The sequence below is a fragment of the Excalfactoria chinensis genome, chromosome 1, assembly GCF_039878825.1.
Source record: "Excalfactoria chinensis isolate bCotChi1 chromosome 1, bCotChi1.hap2, whole genome shotgun sequence".
Taxonomy (NCBI): domain Eukaryota; kingdom Metazoa; phylum Chordata; class Aves; order Galliformes; family Phasianidae; genus Excalfactoria; species Excalfactoria chinensis.
In genome coordinates, this window is record NC_092825.1 from 100442308 (window position 1) to 100464178 (window position 21871).

A 21871-nucleotide genomic window follows, 5' to 3' on the forward strand; every position below is an offset into this window, starting at 1 on the left:
GTGTGACGGTTTTCCAGCCAACCATGAGAAAAATACCTACAGTGCACTTAATCCTTCCTTGGAAAAATCCATGACTTACACTTCCATTTCCAAGCATTAAACATTAAATTCCTGTTCACTGACTGGTAACATAAAAGCAGTAATTTGGAAATTCCACAAGAGAATATTTGAGTAACCAACTACACTCTTTTAGAGATATTTTTAATATAGCAACTATAATTCAAAATTTAAAAGCTCTTTGTAACCTATTTTTACTCCCGCAATGAATTTACTCAAACAACCCATAGTAGATGGATTGCAATTTTGCTCTCATTCAAGTATTCTGATGGAAATAGACGTCTGTCATACAGTATATTTACTGACAACTATTTTCCCATTCATATTAAAAATATCATTCCACTTGGAAAAAAGACTTTGAAGTGCTGAGAAGTAGCATTCAAAATACACAGAATTGCAGTGACTGAACAGAACAGTGGACTTCTGAAAGAAATATCTTAGAATCTTATATACTGCAAGTACTCATAGAATCATAGAATGGCTTGGGTTGGAAGGGACTTTAAGGATCACGAAGTTCCAACCCCCTGCCACAGGCAGGGCCACCAACCGCCATAGCTAATACTAGACCAGGCTGCCCAGGGCCCCATCCAACCTGGCCTTGAGGACCTCCAGGGACTCTAGAAGAGATAAACAACTTCTGTTCAATTAAGTTTGTTCCATTGAGAAAAATATTTTTAAATAAATAGCAGGCAAAATGAGAATGAGTAAATAAGACCTGCATTGCACTGTTGATATACATGGATTGATTATACAAGCCAGCTATTCAAATGGCCTAACACCTGTTCAGAGCCAGCATCAAAGTAGTCTTGAATAAGTTGGCTGAGAACACATTTTCCTACATAAAAACATGGAACAAGTCCTTCTCCTTTGTTCAAGGACTGATGCTTACTGAGTGAACACAGTAATCTGAACTGCATGACCATGAAACAATTATTACCAGTTCTCCTAATCGACACTAGAATTCCAACTCGCACACCTACAACTCAAAGCTGTCTGATACTTTGGAGCTACAAAGGATCCAGTCTGGAAAGAATTCTGTCTCTTAGGTAGAGAGAAGAGCAAAAAATATTTGTGACTTCTGTTCACCTAGGAAATACATCAGCAAGTCCACAGAGCTTTCTCACCTGGAAAGCAGAAAACAGTCATTATAAATACCAGCTTAAAGGGCTGGTAATTTCTGAGGAGCAGTCAATATTCAACAAGGGCCTGTAACCCCGTATCTATCTCTGAACAATCCCCTTGGGACATGAACTAGTCCTTCAAAAGAAACTCTGTAAGTCCATAATAAGCAACGCATTCTCTTTCCCTCTCCTCCCCTCCCCCTTCCAAGTTCCTCCACATATGGATAAATCCAGAAGTCAAATGTACCTTACAGAGATAGGGAGAGTTTTTTCAAGGTCATCAGACAAAGAAGATTGTCTTGAGTGTCTCCACAATCAAGGCACAGGGATAAAGATTTAAAGTACAGAATACAGTGATTAAAAATAGTTGTGTGAAAATACTGATGGGACAGAGCAGGAAGATGATCAAGAAAAAGGCGTGCAAAACCCAATTGCAAGATACTCTGTTTGGCATTAGTCAGCCAGTCAGGTTTTGTGAGCCTCCAGACAAGCTAGAACAAATACCAATGTGTGCTGCCGTACATAAAGAAGGGAGAATTCAGTATTTTAGAAGGTGGCTCTCAGGAACACACATGCAGAGTTAAGACAGATGACTGTTCACAGTCTGCGCAGTATGCTTAGTGTATAAAGGAATTTGCAAGCTTTAGGACCTTATTTAATCCATACGCTGTAATTCAAACAAGGAGGTGGGGGTGGGGTGGGGGGAACAAAACACAAATTACTTTAGGAAAATCTTCATTTTCTGTTGAATTTCCAGAGAATTTTCAGAACAAAATTTAGGAATGAACTGAGGCTAAAGATAGCACATACCTCAGATGATTTATAAGGACTACATCCTGACTTGCAACCTGGAAAGTATATGCTCTTTAGTAAAGCCAAGAAGAACACACATGCTAAGGACAGAAGGGAAAGAAATAATTAACTATCCAGTAAAAGCGTACTAGAATCAGGGAGAAAAATAATCCCGATAGGCAGAGAAGTACAGTTATGGGTTCAAGATTGGTTCTATATACAGAGACAAGGAGGATTTCTTTTTCAGTGTTAATGCAATGTTACCTTGTATTGCTAACAAGTTTTTATTTTAAAAGCTTCATATTAGAAAGATTAAATGCAGTCATCTTTGAAAAAAAAAAACAGCAGGAATCAAGACTTGACAGTCAACATTCACAGCTTCACATCTATGCAAAGATGTTGGTAACTCCAAGCACCAATAAGCCCCCACCAGGCTTTGGAATCAGCTGGTGCAGTCACAAGAACTACTGTAGGATTTGCTCAAAGGAAGATTGAAAGCCACACTGTTTCAGGCACTTCCGATATATCCTTTTAGCGCTATTAATGATGTATTCACAAACCCTGTTCAGATCACGCTTGTCAGAGGAAAAATAAAAATTCAAGCACCCCTATGCTTTCACACAGGTGAAAGGCATTGTAGAACTTGGCTGATAATTACACTGATAACATGAAAAGAAATATTTGGTCAGCCTGCTAAATATGAGGATAATATTTTGAGTCAGTTCACCGAACAATAAAGAGTAACCAACACTGCAGCATACATACATTAAACTTGTTGAGTACTGATGGGTAAACCTTTATTTTCTGCAGTTATTTCAACTGCACAGTCTCTGAATTTGCTCAGTTGTTACACTGAAGGTAAAAGTCTGAGAGCCAAAGGAGGGAATATAGTTCTTTGAAAGAGAACAAAACAGGCTCCCATCTTAAACTATGCCAATGGAGAAACGCAAGCAGTGGAGAAAAGTTCAGGAAAGAAAGCAAGGAAATCTTCCGAACATCATAAAACCTTGAAGATTTCCCAAAATTATCTACACCTTTACCTGATACTACATTTCTCACTTGTTTCAAAATAAGCATTTTTAGAAATGCTGCATGTTAGTCAAAGAGCTCAGTTGCTATTCTAGCAATTACTTTTCTTATTTACGTATTTCCATGGTTTGTATAAAATCATGGAAAGTTGCACTATTTCCTGATAGCAGAAGGTGAAGACTGGTCACTCATCTGACTAACTCATTCCACTTGGTTTTCCATGTGATTCATGCATACTGTACTCTATTTTCCTGGAAAACATTACATCTTGTACAGACTTTGTGAAAAGTACTATATATTCATTGTCTAGTTTTTAAACTGTAGGTCTTTGAGATTCTCTCATTAAAAGAACGCTGTTTGCTTTTGAAAAGTTCATTCTACAAAACACACTTTTGTTAACTCAAGCACTCCTACACCCAGGATGACTGCTATCATGATAAACATGCACACACTTGTTCTTCTCAAAATGTTACTCTAGGCTTACACGCAGTTCTACTTAGACATATAACCAGACTTAGTACATCCTTTAATAGTACATTTTATCCTCTCTTGCCTGTCCTGATCCTGACATCGCTATTTTATGTCTTGATTCTGTTCCCAGTTGAAGTTAATGCCATAACATCGCCACTTTCCCAAACGAAAGGAGGATCAAGTCCTTATCTGTAAGCTCTTCTTAATAGGGTTTTATACTATTTAGATGTCACCAACAAAATTATGGGGGCAGGGAAGGACTCTGAAACTACCAACAAATAAGGATTTAACTATTTAATACAACTGAAGGTAAAACTATAAGGTCAGGCTGACAGCTGATTTCATAGCAACCTCAGATGCTAAAGACTGCTAAGTTCCTGCAAAAAGCCCCCTCAAAGACAACCAGAGCTGTAGGCAAATCTGATGTCCTCTCCATTACCTCAGCAAGGGCTACCATGTTTAAACAGCAGACACATTATCCTCTATCAGTATATAGATGAGAGGGGAAAAAATAATAGTCAAGTACATCAATTTGAACCCTAAATCTACAGAACAACATTAGAGGAATTAAAGTCTGCCTAATAATTCTTCTTGCCTCTTTACAGAATTACAAACACTGGTCTCATTCAAGATTTAGATGAAAATGATGTTGCACTTGAAGTTAAATTTTTTTGGGCCCTTAAGAGGCGCATCTCTGAAAAAAAAATTCTCTACCAAATCCTGAGACTTATACCTCAAGAAACTGGAAATGATTGAGGGGCAGGAGGCAACAATTTGATTTGTTACAAAAAAACAACAACCAACAAACAACAACTATGAAAGCAAATCTAAATGCTTATTCTTTCTCAGAAATAAAGTGAAGAAAACTATGCACATGCTATTCTACTTCATTTCCTGTGTAATCCCATTTACTAGCACTTCAGTCAGAGATGCACTAGGAAACAGGATGGTAGCTATATATATATGTATATATTTATATTTGGTAATGAATACCTGTGACTCTATTGTAAGTCTGTTCTTTTTTTGGAAATCAAAACATTACCAAGAATTTGTTTACATAAAGGAACCGTAAAATAATTACAAGTTTCCTGAAACTACTTGCCAGACTTGTTTCTAAAATCCCTTCTGGTGTCAGGTCAATACAGTGGGGCTGTCTTCAGTACTTGGGCAAAATTCTGGCTACTCTCATCGAGTCTGAGTCAGGATGATACTACTTAAACAAATGAGCCTTCAAAGGAGTTCTCAGGACCCTCACCTCCTCTCATTTTCATTAAGAAATTTAAGGGAATGAAGTTCTATTTCGTATGCAGATAAGCTCTGGGTAGAATGAAATTATATGTAATCATGTTTCACATTTATATGTGGGTTGCTCCGGCTGTGCAACAGGTTGGTTTCTCTTGCCAGACATTCCTTCCTGCTTAATAGAACAATCGATTACCCAGTTCTTCCTTGCCCAGACAGTCTGATGTAGCACTGCTCACATTTCTCACTGCTTGGGTTTGACTTACAAATTTCGTTTCCATGCGAGCTTTACAGTCCTTGCTTCAGGCAGACTTCATTGGACTTCCCATTAAGCTCCCCTTTGAACTTATTAGAAGCATTTTATCAGTTTTAGAAACATATTTTGCCTCACATATAAGTAAAAGAGTTCTATCAAAATAGGAATGATTTCCTCCTGGAGGTTAAACAACATTAAAACTTCAATGGGACAATGAACAGGAACATAATTTCTCAGGTTTCCACACTACTTTAAAACTTATTGCTTACCTGCTTTCATAGTTTCCCCAGAGCACTTTTCTGGATATCACAACTATGAAGTCTTTTCTTGGGCTAAGAAAGAAAGGCACAGAGCTCGCTCCAGGGCACTGCCCTAGACTATTCTTAGTCTGCTAAGACTGCCACTCTCCAAGGTATTTCTGAGGAACTTCATTAAGTCACTGCAACAATAAAGCCTTAGTTAAAGGAAAGACTGCTATTGTATACTTAGCATTTAAATAACTACAGAAATGGAGATATCTTTCCCATGTGAACAGTTAAGGCTTATCACTTTTCCAGATGAATTATGTCTTGATTGCACTACTTGTGTAAAAAGCTTGGAGATTAAGTGCTTTATTTTCACAAAGTTTTGCTATGAGGAAAAAAACCCCCAATGTACTCTAATACTTCATAAGAACAGCCTGTGTGCAATTAATACATACTCTTTTAGGAGTTACGGTTTCATAAGCACTATTTTTACACAAAGGTCATTTCTCAAAGTCACTTCGTTTTGATGGCCTCTAAGAAAAGCAGTACCTTGGTTGTTTCTAAAGCCAACCGAGAAAATTTCAGCTGACATTTCAAACCTCAACAAGAAGACTTACAAGCATATCCAGTTCTATGTTATGCAAACTAAATGTTAGAAAGTTTTTTGCAAATTTAAATACAAAGTAATTACATAATCTTCAAATTAGACAATATGTAATGCAAAGTACTAACCATAGGAGTCAGCGAAAACAGAAGTGAGAGGGATTAAACAATAATATGTGAAGATGTGATGGGAAGAAAAAAACAAAAAAAAAGATGTGGGTAGATAAAAAAAAATTCTCTTAAGAAATGACGGTCATGAATTTACAAGAGAAGCTTCATTGTCAACTGTAAGAGTCACCTGTCTGCGTTAAGGCTCTACCAGAAGCTACCAGTTACATTAAAGATAAATCAGCTTGCAGTAACAAATCTTCCCAGGGTATGTTTTTCCTCCGGCAAAGAGAGAGAGATTAAAAAATTCACAGTAATGCACTGTAATACTAAGGAAAAGTTCTTCTTTAAATTACTCCACTGCAAGCTGTTTTGTCTGTAATCACACCACAAGTGCAGGATGTAGCAATTACATAATTCTTTCACTGTCTGATATGGATGAGGCACCAATAAAATAAATACAATCAAGTCTCTCTGTTCAGTAGTAAGTTTAGGTGTCCCACAAGCAGCCTGTTAAAAATAAGACTATCCACTTCTACACTGGAAAAGTAGAACTAGCTGGTTGGGTTGCCACAATAAGACTTTTAAAGCCCGTATTTGCCTACGGTCATACTTTTGTTTTTACATTTACAGATCTAAGAACTATTCTTCCCCCAAACCCTCACGAGGTATCATGCAGACAATTTCTCAGTTTTCCCAGCCTTTACTCCTACTAGATACGTCCAGCTGTTCATAAAGAACACAGCTGATCTTGCCAAACAAGACCCCCATTCAGCATAATTGGCACCCAGCACTCTGCCAATTCCCCCGTGCCAGAAGCCGCAGGTTTTCCTGCCAGAAAGCTGCCCTGCTGCACAAGGGCCTGAAACAGACCCAAGTTCCTTCACTGACACAACCCCAGTGCTTCTGGGCTGCATTAGCACAAGCCACTGATAGCTGTATCTTTAAGTGTCCTTATTACATCATGGTTTTGAAGCAGTGAAGTTTTGCAGCTGTTCTTTGTTTTCTTTTTGCTCTGCTTACATGGGATCTTTTACCTCCTATTTAAAGCTTAGATTTGCCACAATATTGCTTGGGCAATATTTCAGGATTAAGTGACAGAACAAGTACACTTAAGATACTCAGTTAAACTATAGGTCTCAGACAGAGAGCTTCTGGAGTTTAACTTTGGCTTTCTCTATGGAATGGGGATATGGAAGCAAAGAGATCACAGATTCAGAGATTTAATCTCTGTTTTCCAACTGATGACTAGCCACTAAGAGATCAGTAGCTAGTTATTATCATTTAGTCTGGTTCTTCCATAACCTTGGATTTTTATTTAGAAGATATGTTAGATTTGCCTTTTTAAATCATCATATGCCTTCTGCTTCAGTACTTATCAAGGTAATTAAGAGAACAGGTCTAATACAAATAACTTCAAGAACCAATGAACCATGGGAAAGAACTCATCACCAACACCAAAACAGATGCCAGTGCTGTAATCTGATTTCCAGGCCCAGGGACACTGTGAACACCATCAATTCAGGTCCCAGCTATATCATGAGATTTCTTAAAGTGTCTGTATTGCACAAGTTACTGCTGTGTTCAACTCTTCAGTGTCTCCGTTTACTTTTGCAGTAATCTACAGTAGGATGGTCCCTAAAATATTCCTAAATAAACAAAAATCAGCTACTTAAATAAAAAGCTAGTTCAGGGCATTTTCAGAGAGAAAGCCTTCTCAATTAGTACAGTGCTATGTAACTCCTGAACTTTTATGCACTATGGAGAGAAGAAACGAATCCACAGCCGTGCTTAAAAATTAAGAATTTTATATTGGCTGGCTTATTTTAACCAGCAAACATTTTGTATACAGTCTAGGCTTTGAACACACCTTCAGCACTGCATCGTCTAAAGGTTCAGATGATTATTACTGTAGCAAAAACATAATTTTACTTTGCTGCCTGAAAGTTAACTGTGATTTGTTGCATCTGGACAGCAGTAGTATCCAGAGGTTCCCAAGAAAGAAGCTGAGAATTACAATTTTCTTCCCAATGAACATATATAGACAGATCTCAGAATCGTTGACAGAGCACCTCTTTCCATAAGGGAAGGAACATAAAACGAAGGAGCAATGTTTTTACATAGAGATAAGCTGACTCAGGGCACAACGAGATGAGAGTTTGACAAAGCTGCAGAAGCTTGTTCATGCATAACACTTAATGCTAGGAATGCTGCAAAAGTCTGATGACAGTTCTATGATGCATTTCTTAGAAACTAAACTGTGCTATTAAGCAAAAAACAAAACAAATAATAATAATAATAATAAAATGCAAACCCAACCTCAAAGCCTGCAGCAGTTAAACAGCTATAGCCCTACTACTTTGCCCACTTCAAGGGCTTCAAATGTGAAGTCTCTGCCTTAGTGATGGGGGCAGCAGTGTGCAGAGCAACTGTTAACAGAATGGCCTCTTCCAAAATTGTTAAGTCCATGTGTCAGAATGCATCCGCAGCGAGCAGCCTAACTCACCAGCACTTCCCTTATACCATTCACAGCAGTCATCAGGAGTAACCTTCTCCTCTCACTTTCAGTTCTGTGGTTTCTGTGGCTTCTAAAAGCAAAGCAGGAGTTTGGGGCATTTCCATTCACTAGAGTAGTACCATCCTGATGCACTTAACATACGTTATATTTAAAATTCAGTCATATTCACGCATCAAATCTTATGTAAGTACAACAATTAGTCCTTTAAAAGACCCCTATTGTTAAAGGGTGAAGCTAAATCTAGGTATTACCTTGGCTTTAAGTGCAGCAAGAATGTGTATTTTCTTTTGGTGTTAAGCCATCACTTCCAACAAGTAAAAACAGGATTTGTCCCAAAAATCTTTTCCCCACATTTTTTTCCCCTCCTCCTTTCTTCCCTCGTTTATGCCAGCTACACAAGCTATGTAATACTGACTGAAGATATAACCATAATTATGAATAATTCAGTGAAGTCTTTGTGATTAACTATTTATTACCATTAAAAAAATGCAACATTACTATGCCAAAACTACTGCTTGAAGGAGTAAGAAGGTTGGGAAAGGTGAGGACTGAACTGTATGAAAGCAGCACGCATTCTAGCACTTTTTTAATGACTATTTCTTTATAGCAAGATAGTAACATTTGTATAACTTAAAAATGCAAGATTACCAAAGCTAAGTACAAGTTTTCTATTCTACTGCATTCATCTTCTGACCATTCTTCCATGTTCTCTACAAACAAGGGAAAAATAAAAGGGAAAAGAAATCAAGAGTGTAACTCAGGAGTCTTTAGAAAACCACAAGGGCTGTGGAGAAGCAGACTGGTATTCTGTAAACTTTAAAGAATGAAATTTTCCACTGAAGTCAGTGAAGGAAGAATGGGAGATGGTTTCAAAATATTTTTAAAGAACATTTTGGGTGGGTAGCAGAAGAACAATTGCAATTAGAGATCGTGTTTCTAAGAACACACTAAGCATACTCAGGAAGTTTCAAAAGCATTTTTTAAATATTCTGATAAAGAGAAGAAAACGAGCCGCAGAAAAGGCTGGATTTTATTGTAATTCAGATGCATTTTTGCCAAGGTTAATGTCTAATATTTTGTAACTTTCTCAGGCATGTTAAGCTAATGGCATAGTACAAGGTATGATAAATTATATAAATTATATTTCTGACCTTACTAAATAATACTGATTACAGCCTTTTAGCAGCCAAAAGACTTAGTCTGTCTGCCAAGTTTGTGAAGGTCCCTACGTAACTAAGCCTTTAATTGCAGCAGACACAGAACAGCCACACAAAGGCTGAAGTATTTTAGCCATTTACAGAAACAGAGAGATTCAAAAACAAGCAGAATACATATATGATCATCTGACCTAATCCTAGATCCTTCAGGGTAATTTTGCTATTGAAACACTACTGGTAACAACAACAACAAAAGCAGAGGTGTTTCAAGCTTTTGCAATACTCAGCAATAGAGCTTTCAGAATGCAGTCATTTTCCTTGTTCAGATGGAAAGAACACACCTGCTTTGTGTAAAGGGAAAAAAAGATCATCTTTAAAAAATAGCTCCCAAAACTGTTTTAACTTCCTGGATATTCAAAGCAACAGTATTTGTTTATAAACTTGTGCTTCAACTAATATTGCTGAAAAAAATAATAACACAAAACAAGTATGGTTCATAGAATCACAGAACAGCCTGGGTTGCAAAGGACCACAATGATCATCCAGTTTCAGCCCCCTGCTATACGCAGGGTCAACCAACCACCAGACCAGGCTGCCCAGAGCCACATCCAGCCTGGTCTCTAGGGATGGGGCATCTACAACCTCCCTGGGCAACCTGTTTCAGTGCGTCACCACCCCCTGAATGAGGTTCCAGATTTCATTCTATTTTCTGTTTTCCCCTTCTTTCTGAAATGCCTGGCTTTCATGGGGCAAGGGAGATGAAAACTTCTTAATGATATTAGAGAGGAGCAATGATCACAAATTCTATTTTGGAAATTATTTATTTATTTATTGCAACTCACCGGTGAAGAAACAAGAGACATAGCTGCACTTTAAGTAGTTAATTAAAAAAAAAAAAAAGTAATAATCTCTTCAAAAAAACACCCATCAACAATTAATGCACTTAATCTGCTATGGGCTTAGGTAACTAACACTGCTTTTAATATTTGCTAAAAGTTTGCTTGAAGTTACTATATGCCTTACAGGTAACCGACCTTCTCCCAAACCCATTTCTCAGGAGGAAAGTATCTGATTCCTGATGCAAAGGCTTTATCTGTTCCCACCTAATAGGTGGTCTCTATTTGGCATCTTTAAATTATATGTTGTAATGGGGTGTGAACACATGGGCTAACAGCATTTTTAATAGTCAGAAGTCAATGATTTAACCTAGTCTCTGATCTGATCCGATTATTCTTTTGGTTATACAACCCCCAGCAAGAGTTATTCATACTTTCCACTGACTGCAATAGCAGCTGCTTCACTATCACTCTGGAGCCTCAGGAAAATTCAGACCCTTAATCACTATTTCCATTAGCCAACTGATCTTTGCTATCAGCTTGAAGCAATACAGCCAAAGTGCCAAGAAGCATACCTACAGGAGATTGATTATATAAATAAATAAATCTATCCTGCAAAGATGCTTCCACATCTATCAGCAGCTGGAAAAGTACCAGGAATGGGTTCCCATTAATTCCCTTTAGCTTGCACAAGCCATACACAGAAGTTTTCCGCACAATACTTTACAATCATGCATCTCCTGCGTGACAGAAGAAAACATCTCATTTAATAAGATCACAATCTTGAGGACATACACATTCTAATTCTTACCAAACCTTTTCTCCCTTTGCCCATTACTTAATTATACCCTCCTTCCCAAACCAGGAAAACCGGTCTAGCCTACTACATACATATTCCCGCTATTATTTGTAAAGAAGTCTCAGCTTTCCAGGGTAATGGATGACTTACTATTGCCTTTTCCTAGCAAGATCACCAGCACTGAACAACTTAGTAATTATCTCCCACTTCTGGGAGGGTTTAACAACTACAACTGTTGGGTTGCCCTCCTTTTTTCATTTTCATAGAAGCACAGAATGGTTTGGGTTGGGAAGGACCTAAAAGACTGGGCAGTTCCAACCCCTCTCCTATAGGCAGGGACATTTCCCACCAGACTAGGCTGCTCAAAGCCCCATCCAGCCTGGCCTTCAGTACTTCCAGGGATGGGGAAGCCAGCCACAACTTCACTAGTAATCTCATCAATGCAGTGTTTTATCTAACTACTGGATTACAGCTGGCTTTTACCACTTAGAAAATTCAGAAATAGGATAAACCCAATTTCTTACAATTCAACTTGAATTTACTGGCAGTTCACTAGCTCTGTTACATTATCTTCCTATCTCCACAGAGGAAGGAAACAGTATGAAAGAAAATGAAACAATTCCCCACACCTTTCAGCATATCTTTATTTGGAAAGCATACTGAATTTCAGAAGTACTTTCCATCGAAGCAAACCTTTGTTTTGAAAGCAAGCCCAAACCTTCACAGAAACTTCCAGAATGGCACTTCGTCAACAACAAAAAGATAAAGTTGTTGTTTTACACACCTATAGAGAATCTAAAACAGTATTTCTTGGCAAAGCCTGACTCTGTTGTAAGGATACCAAGATTACCATTACAGCGATGCATACATGCACAAATAAATCTAATCATCAAACAGTACTTATCTCTCCATTATCTTCACTCCAAGTGCAATCCAGCATAACTATCTGCAGCTAAAATAAATAAAATAAAAGGATGTTAAGCTTTTATTGCATCCTCTATGTATTCCTCAGGAAAGCCCTTCCCAGCATCTCAATAGCGCAACATCGCTTTCAGGACAGAAGTATCAAAAGCATACTAACCTTCTCCTTGCAAGTCTTCTGTCACATGGCTCTAAAGTTTACCCATTCAAAAACATCCTTCCGTCAGGCTAAATACAAATAAGAGGAAGTAATCATAGTACTTTCAAATCTTTCCTATTCCACTCTTTTAAATTGGTCACAATTATCCCTCCGAAAAATACATGATCTCACGTCTTATAGGGATTTTCATACTTCTGTTGTAACTTTTGTACTTCACAAACAACAAGCAACTAAAATCTGACTCATGAGGCTTGCAACCTACTCTTAGTACAATAGCTGAAAGCATGTTTTCCTTCCAGGAAATCAGCCAGCATCAAAACAACTCCAAAAAAGAAAACCTCAGAAAAGGAAAAAAACAATTATCAGTGTCAGATTCAATTATTAGCTTCTGAGCTATCTGAAAGTCTGCAACTAAGTGAAAGAAGTTATCTTAAAGTTACTTTTTATTTTATTTAAATAAATGAAATCCAGTGACAAAACCCCTGCTTTTGTGTGGTAACAGTAATAGTGACTTACAGAGTTAACAAAGTAAGAAGCCCTTCTAGTTGTCTCTGGCAGTAATAAACATTTGCAGGTAGAGAAAGGAGTTATAAAGGCAGGTAAACAGACTTCTACCAACTAATTTTTCCAATTCCAAGTCAAAAACTTTGAGGATCAAGTTATACCCTAATCACTGTGCTTGATGGCTACTACTCATGAAACAGTTCCACCCCTTTCTTAAATAGTAGGCTCCTGGCCTCTAACATTCTAGGGCAATGAGATCAATGGTTTAATTATGCATTACACATGCAGAAAATAATTGTATTTGAGACCTCATTTCCCACTTCAAGTTCACTAAAGACAGCTGGATATTTCAGCTTCACTAATTTATTTCCAGTGTATGTTCTATGTTGGAAATTTTCCACGTGGTGGCTCACTCCCACACCTCCCCTCTCCCATGGGAATGAAAAAGCTTTGCTCTTTACATTCTGGAGAACATGATGGAGCCTTTTTCCCTCGCGCCTCCCCCCCCCCCCCCCTCAAGTCTGCAGATCCTTCATAAATACTAGGTTACAATAATTAATACTGCATGAATGATCTCTTCAAACTTAAAAATGCAGTTTCCATTAGGAGGCGTAAGCAGGTTCTGGCTATCTGAATGGAAAAACCTGTAACTAATTATAAAGCCATTCCTAGTTGCTTTGAGGCCAGATGTGTCTATAAAGCTCCTCTCACAAGGAAAGCAAAGTCCTTATGTTACTGCATCCATTTATGAGTTACTACTATCATCTGTTGTATCAAGTCTTGTTGTATCAAGTCTTTATGTTACTGCATCCATTTACGAGTTACTACTATCATGTGTTGTATCAAGTCTTGGGGGAGCAGAAACAAACAGCAACCTGCATGTCATGATTTTGAGACTACTTTACCTAGTTCAAGTCTCACTATAAGTGGGGCTTCTGGAATCTCTAATTTCTATAAACTACCCCATGTGAAATATTAATAAGTTTCAGAAACTGTTCTTTTACTTTCAGTCTTACTTGCTACACCCAAATCAAACAGCTTGTGGATTATTTATCAGAAGCAGCAATAACAGGAGAAAAACTTGAGAAGCATCTCCACACAAAGCCTGAACTACAGAAACATGCTAAGAAGAGCAAAACACACAAACCAATTCCAGCTAAAACTACCTATTATGCTATTGAAGAAGGTGACACATCTGATGGAATACAATTGAAGAAAAAAAAGGGAAAAAAAACCATCACACACACTAGGATTTACAGTATATTTTCACATCTAGGAAATAACATTAATTTAGGCTTCATTGGCTTCATTTTAGGACTTCATGTGCCATACATGAACTTCACAACTTGTTTAAGTACTTTACCGGGTTTCTTTCCTACCTCTTCTAACTCACCTATGACCAGAAAGCCTTTTTCTGAAGAAGAACATTACTGAAAATATATACATTTATAAACATTTTCCATTGAAATGTGACCAACTGAACAATCATCTTCAGTAACTAACTGCTGGAGACTTGATCTTTCCCTATGATTGCTGTCAAAAGGAGCGTATTTATCATTTTAAGTCTGTTCTGCAGAGGCAAGTTTAGTTCTTGCTAATTAACATAAGCAATATTTGCTGGTATAAGCAATAATAAAGTGTCTTCCTGAGAGGTAATTGGGATGAGTTTCAAGTTCATATCATACCAAATATTCCGTACTTATTTTTTACACTTTTCTTTCACATGGATGTATTTCTGGAGGATAGACCTTAATTTTTTCCTGAAATACATCAATAACAAAGAAAATAAGGAAACGCTCTTCAGCACTGCTATGTATACTAAACTTATCAGTGTGATCAGAGCACAGTGATTTAAACCAGACAAAACTCTTCGTATCTGTAGTACCTATGCTACCAATGACCATTTTAAAATGCTTATTTTTACTTTGTGCAAAGTAATTTTAAGCCACCCAAAAACCATTTATAGCCAAGCACACCAAATCTGAATGTCACTTACTCTTATTTTCACCCTACAGATAAGGCTTTCCTTAAAATAGTGCATAATAAAATATTATGTAAGTGATGTACTACCATTTTATTTCTACATATGGAGCGACATGCATTGCTACTGGAAGAATAGGATGGATAGTTGCTGCACTTTAAGGACAGCACTGGAACCAGGGCATCAGATGTAGAAGTTGGTATTTTACTCTTGTCCCCTGACCTAGGTGACCTACAGAGCACGTAAGTGTGATACAAACCTCATTTGCTCCAAATACCTCCTCTCAAGACCCTGCAAGCTGCAGCATGAGGTTTCTTTGCTAGCAGCTTACTTATTTCAATCAAAGTTTCAAACAGTATTCATGTAATGAACTCTGAAATGCCTCGAGGACAACAAAATAAACCAAAACTATAGAAACAAAAGTAATCCTCCTTCCCCTTATGAAATCACAAACTCTACTATTGTTTCACAGCATCATCTGTACTCTCACAAGAATAACTAAATGTGAATAGCATTTAAAGAAAGCCATTTGAATTCCTGTTCAATGGTTCAAAATTCAATCACATGAAAAAGCAGTCTAGCATTGCTTGAACACCTTCACACTGCACAATCTCTTCAGGCCCTTCTACTCCAGCTGAAGAAAGAGTATTTAGCTCAAAAAATGATTTTTCCAAGTCATCTCTGTGATGGGAACCAGAGCAGAATCCCACATGGACACTGAGAAGAGCAAGAAGAAAATGTGGTCTCACAAGGCCAGAAAAAGTTACTCAGGTGAGAAGACCGAGGACATCATCCTTAAATTAAACAGTTATCTCATAAGGACTACTGCCAAGATTTCCATATAAACGGTATATGCATAATGCTCACATTATTCATAAAGTACGCCAGCTTATAAGACAAGGTTTTTCCAAAGATTCTCAGGTGATTAGATATCCCAATGACTCCCAGGAGTTCTGCTTGTGCACTTAGCAGACTGGCTGCATCCCAGGAGCCATAAAACTGCATTAGTATGGTATTATGGTCTACAGTAACGTCAAAGATTATCATGTCAGCCAAAGCACTGCATTTATATGGGCTCCAGACTTCAGTCACTCAGAAGTCTGTCTTAAATTGTTAATAGCTGCAGAACAAACTTGTATTATCCAGAAGTAGAGCAGCTAAATACTTCTGGATCATTAATTTTACCACAATAACTTTCATCCTGGAAGATTTTTTTTTTTATTTTTTTTTTTTTTTTTAAATCACAGAATCATTAAGGCTGGAAAAGACCTCTGAGATCTCCCAGTCCAACTATCAGCCCACCCCCACCATGCCCACTGTCCACGTCCCTCAGTGCCACATCCACACGGCTCTTGAACAACTCCAGGGATGGTGACTGCACCACCTCCCTGGGCAGCCTGTGCCACTGCATCATTGCTTATTCCAAGAAGAAATTGTTCCTGATATCCAGCCTGAATCATGCTTAGTTATTTTATCGTTCAATGTAAAAATAGGCCACTGGGTTATGACTTTTAATAACCTCAAACCAGTGCATTTTTTGAAAGAATAGAAAGAATTATAAACATTGTTGCAAAGATTATGTGAGGGGAAAAAAAAACAAAACAAAACAAAAATGAACACACTGGCAAAGAAAGAATGAAAGTCTTCATAGCACACAGAGAAGTATGGATTCCATATAATTCTCATTAAGGGGATATTTCACCAAAAGCAGTCCTGAGGTCACAAAAACATAAGCACGTAAAAAACACTCACCTTCCTGAAATTTACCTTTATTTATTTTTAATGTAACTTAAGAGCTTTAACACACTAAGTAAAAGGATCAACAGGCACGCGACTGTAACAGGAAGAGATTACCAGAAAACCCAAGTACTATTTTGTAAGGGAGGTTTTGTAGGTATTCCTGAGATATTTGACTAAGTTCCTGTAAAGCAGAAGTAATTCTAAGCATTTAATACAAAATACATTCAGCATCTCATGATTATTTCAGTGGGCTGAAGGTCAATTAAAAGTTTCCAGAAGCATGGCTCATTTAACAATGAGTTTATTTTCAGATCAATTCACAAACAAGTTGGTTTTTTTTTTTTTTCCATATTAAAACTATACATAGCTGAAGGAAGACTAGAATTGTACAGCTATGATAATCATTAACAAGATGCAGTTTATCTGCATTTAGTGCTTTTCCTCTTGGTTATATTACTGCAGAGAATTCTGTACATTTTGAAGACCTTACCTTCAAGCACTATTATGATCTTTTATAACAATAATAATCACAGACACTGTTTCACAGCCCAGCTCATGCATGCTTGCCATTTGAGGTTACGTGAGGACACACATTCTCCGTAATGGTTGTAGGAGACTGGCTTATTCCCACTAATACACTTAAAAGTGATCAAGCTAATGTCCTTTAAAAGTTCAGCTTTCAGCAATGCTTTTTCTAGCAAGTTCTGGAGAAAAACCTATTATTGCAATATAACCACCTGTTATCTATGAATGCAAGTTTCCCATTAAGGGAAATCCACTATATTTCTTAGCTTGCAGTAACTTGAAAGATTTAGTAGATTAAGGCAATTATAGATAACTTGAAGCAATGCAAGGAATTCAACCCATTCTAAGGAAAATAGCTGCAAGGAAAACCTTCCAGTTTCTTAGCACCCCTCCCCCCAAAAGAAAAAAAAAAACACAACACATCAACTCAACAAGAAAAAGCAAAAAGCACAACCAAGAGTAGTTTATCAGTAGCCCCAAGCAGAGTTCTTTCAAGGTACTCTTTACATTTCTCTCCCTCCTCACAAGTTAAATGAGTGATATTCATCTACAGTTCAGCTAAAATAGAAAGCGGTCAGAACAGACCCAGGTAACCTACTTAGCAAGAGACTGCCCGGATACAAATGAAGTTATTTAGCCCCCCTCGTGGCTGCACTCTGAAGTTTAAAATCATCACTGAAGTATGCCACATCCCTCCAGGATTACAAGATACAAGCAAGCCTATTACCTCCCACACTTGCCATTTGAAAGTAGAAGTTCTATTTAAAACACAGAGTGTCCTCTACTGACACAAAAAAAGATTAAAAATATATACATGAATACCAGATAAGGAAAATGGAAATGGGTAAAAACATAATTGCTGACTCTAGTAATTAACTACTGACCTTTTGTTGTATAAATGAGTAGACAGACATGGTTAAACCAAACTCATTTGTGTGCTGTATGAATAAATGCTGCTTTAAGAAAAAAAGAAATTCTCAAGCAGAAAGCCAACACAAGAATTATCAAACAGCTTGGGATAAAGTGGTTGAAGATGTATCAGAACATCAAACCAGCATTTTTTCAAGGTAATCAGCTAACCTGAAGATCAGATAAAGGCTTTTTACCAGAGATCATTTACTGTACACTTCTGTGAAAGCAAAGGTAAAAGTATAAAGTCTATAGGAATTTCTCCAACTGTACTTTGGAAGAAGCTTGAATAAGTATTGCAGCATTCTCTGAAAGATACTGGAAATGACATTGTAAAAAGCAACCATGTGGGATTTAAACCGCTAAAATTCTTCCTTATGAGAATACAGGAAAGAAATTGTCATTTACTAATACTATTAACTCACATGATAAGATACTATACAAGGGACGCTCTGAAAGGATCTTATAATGTTGGCCTGCGACATCAGAGGCAGATGTTGGTGATGTGGTTATAGAGGTTGGACCTTGCCACCCATATTCCATTACATTTTGTTGCCATGAGACTGATGGCAGCAGAGGGGCAGTCTGACATAATGGTGTCTGACATGGAAGCGTGTATGGAGCAAAGCTGTGTCACTGAATTCCTCTGTATGGAAAAAAAATGACACCCACTGACATTCACTGATGCTCGCTGAACTTTTATGGAGACCAAACAGTGGATTTGAGAGCAGTGAGGGGTGGGTGGTGCATTTCAGTAGCAGTGAAAGTGACGTGAAATGAAGCATTCCCAATGAAGGACTCATTTTTTAACATCGCTACCCACATGATTTGGTGGCAACTGTAATCTAAAGAAACGCTGTAGCCACACACCAACCTAACCCTCAGTACTTTCACACAAGCACAAATCTCTGTTTGGAAACGTGAGGGCAGAATGGAAATAGATGTTGCCAGCCATCTCCTAGCTGCCCTATCTCACCTTTGATTGGATCAACCCTCCCCAAATAGGGCAATCCAGGATTATTAACTGGCCTACCAGAGCGGAAAAAAAAATAACTAAAATCCACAACTATGTAGACAAGGTATTTTAAGATTGTTACATATACACAATTTCCTACCTTTCCCAGAACAGATGAAAACACATTACACAAACAAAAATCATACATATTTCTAATAACACCATGTCTTGTGATGTTCCATTTTACAATACCTTTACTTATTCCTTTAGCACAAATTGAAAATTAAATGCTCTTATTGAATTTGCAAAGGCTTGCAAGTTTAAGCTTAATGTACAAAAAAAAGGGGGGGAGGGACTTTCCTAAAATTAACTCCTCAAAGCTTTACAGTCATTACACTATAATCATTTCCAAACACTAAGTCATCACTCTAGACCAAAATACCTCCATTTCCCAGATACCAAAATCAGTAACTGATAATAGAGAACTGAATGGAATGCATGGAAGGCCTTGATCTCTTTCCCATTTCAGTGTAACCTTATTCATTCCACAATGCTCACCAGCACTATGCTGAACCCACCCTTCACCAACTCAAACAGAGATGTCAGTACCTCATTCCCACCTCTTCTCTTTGCAAGTAAGAGGTGGTCAACAGAACACGATAAAAACACAGCCAGGCCATTATTAACCTACTGTTCTCCTACACAGTAGTGATCTGTTTCTCAGTCACCTCTGTCTTAACTGGGGCTAAGTTATGCACTTTAATGGCTGAGGTTCAGCTAGCCAAAAAGTAAGCTCTTCTTAAGCCTAAGATCGCACACCTACCAAGTGCCACAGAAATCTTTCCTGAAGTCTTACAAGTAAGAACGTTCCTCCCTTCTGGACACAAATATCATTTTATTTAGGTTCAAAATAATTCTTCCATTCTCCGTCTTTGGAATTTATTTTGAAGAGCAACAGTGGTGGCAAAGTACAGACATCCATAGTTAAGATCAGTTTATATCGAGATGATCAGCCTCCAATTAATTTGCCATTGTTTAAATTAATCTGCATTCCTTCCTGCTGCTACTCTTGGCAAGAAAAATAAATATAAAGCATTGAAAAATTATTACAGTTTCAAGGACACACAAGGCTTTGCTCTGATCTAAATTAAGGGTGTCACAAGACCAAGAATCTTTGGAACCAAAACAGATGGAAAAAGCATTTAAGTATGTAAATACCTCCTGGTCTGGCTTGCAACTATGCATCTGTGTTGTCATGTATCTTACCATTTTCAAGCCATTCATTTTAAAGCTAAAGAATCCACCCAAGAAAATACTACCTGCAGCTGGAGATACTACGTAGAACTGATTATAGATATATTTCCTAAGCATGTATGGACTCAACACATTTTAAGTAGGATAAATCCCTACAAGAGCGCAGTTCCTGTCACGCCAGCAGGTGCCCTAAGTGATACAGAAAAATCAGGTTGGCGCTGGAGGTTACATAACTTGAAAAAGTAACAGAGGTGATGGAGCTACATTGTATTCCACTTTCCGGATCCTTTTTCATATGAAACTGTTGGTAGGGCTGAGATACCGAGCTGCCGCTCTAACAACTCTAAGCTGCCATTCGCCAAGAGATTGACAATTATTTTAATAGGGCTTGAAAAAAAAATTAGGAAAAGTGTGGTTTTTCAAGCCTATTTCAGTTAATTTCTGTCTACTTAAAAAGTAAACGTTTTCTTAAGTATCAAAGGTGCTAGAAAGTAAGATCTCAATAGCAAAATGGACCATGAGAGAAGCCTACAGCAAGGCTGACTTCACTCATTCTTTAATCCCAGACAGCGATGAGACAAGGAAAAGAAGAACGAAAAACAAAGCTTGGCTTGAATTGGTCTCGCACCAAGAAAACGCCGACGAGAAGCAATTCTGAAACAGTTACATCCATGTATTACACTTAGAGCTGCGTTAGGCTTCAGGAAAACGAGTTTAATACCATTCCTCTGACAGCTGCTGCCACCCCGCTCTGGAGCAACGGTACGTCATTCTGTTCGCATCCTTCCCCTCTTAGCAGGAAAGCTCTGCGTCCCCACAGCCCCCTGCCTACCACCCGCTCTGCGAGCCGCGGCCAGAGGAGTGCCCGTACCTCCCCCCTCCCGCCCGTCGCCGGCCCGCCCGTCCCCGCCCGCACAGCCCGAGGTGGCAGCTACGATGCGGGGGGAGGAAGCGGGAGCGGGCCGGGACGGGCCGAGCGGCGGCTCCTCGCCGGCAGAGGGAGCCGGCCCAGCGCCGCCCGCCTCTCCGCTCTCACCCGGCACTGGCCGTCCTGGAAGACGCGTGGGTCCAGGTTGCAGGCGATGGTGGCGGTAGGCAAATCCTGCAACACCACCGCCTCCATATCGCCTCCAGCGAAGCTCCAGTTCGGTTCGGCCTCGGGCGGCGGCAGCGCCTCCACCTCTTCTTCTTCCTCCTCCCTCGCTTCCCCGAGCGGCGGCTCCTCCCGGCCTGTCGGGCCCCTCCCGCCGCCACCGCCGCTCTCCATGGCCGGGGGCGAGCGGAACCCCCGCGGGGCGGAGCCCGGCGGCGGCTGAGGCAGGCTGGAGCGCCTCGCTCCGGCAGCCGCTACCCCCCGCTCCCCCCCACCTTCACGTTTCTTAACCCCTGCGTGCGTTTAACCGTCTCCTTCCTGCTCCCCGCGCGCACGGCACACGGCGCCGTTTGAGCCAATAGGACGAGGCGCCGCAGCAACAGGTGGCCTGTACAAGCCGGGAGCCGCTGCCGCCATCTTGAGTGAAGGCTGGGGGGGCGCCTCACCCGCCCGGGCGTGAGGCAGCTGTACGCATAGGGGTGTGTGGTCAGAGCGTAGGGTGTCACGGAGCGTCGTATCTGTGACCTAGCAGTTAGAATCACAGAATCAGTAAGGTTGGAAAAGACCTCTAAGTTCATTTAGTCAAACCGTCAGC

At 39.1% G+C, this 21871-nt stretch overlaps 1 protein-coding gene across 1 annotated transcript in view; it reads right to left on the reverse strand.

Annotated features, from left to right (window-relative positions):
• The window catches only part of RCAN1 (regulator of calcineurin 1), a 40146-nt gene extending 18561 nt beyond the window's left edge, over nucleotides 1–21585 (reverse strand). Inside the window, exon 1 of the mRNA XM_072354651.1 lies at nucleotides 21220–21585. Coding sequence (XP_072210752.1) covers nucleotides 21220–21450 — 231 coding nt within the window. The 5' untranslated portion in view covers nucleotides 21451–21585. The remainder of the gene's footprint in view (nucleotides 1–21219) is intronic.
• Nucleotides 21586–21871: the final 286 nt, after the last annotated feature.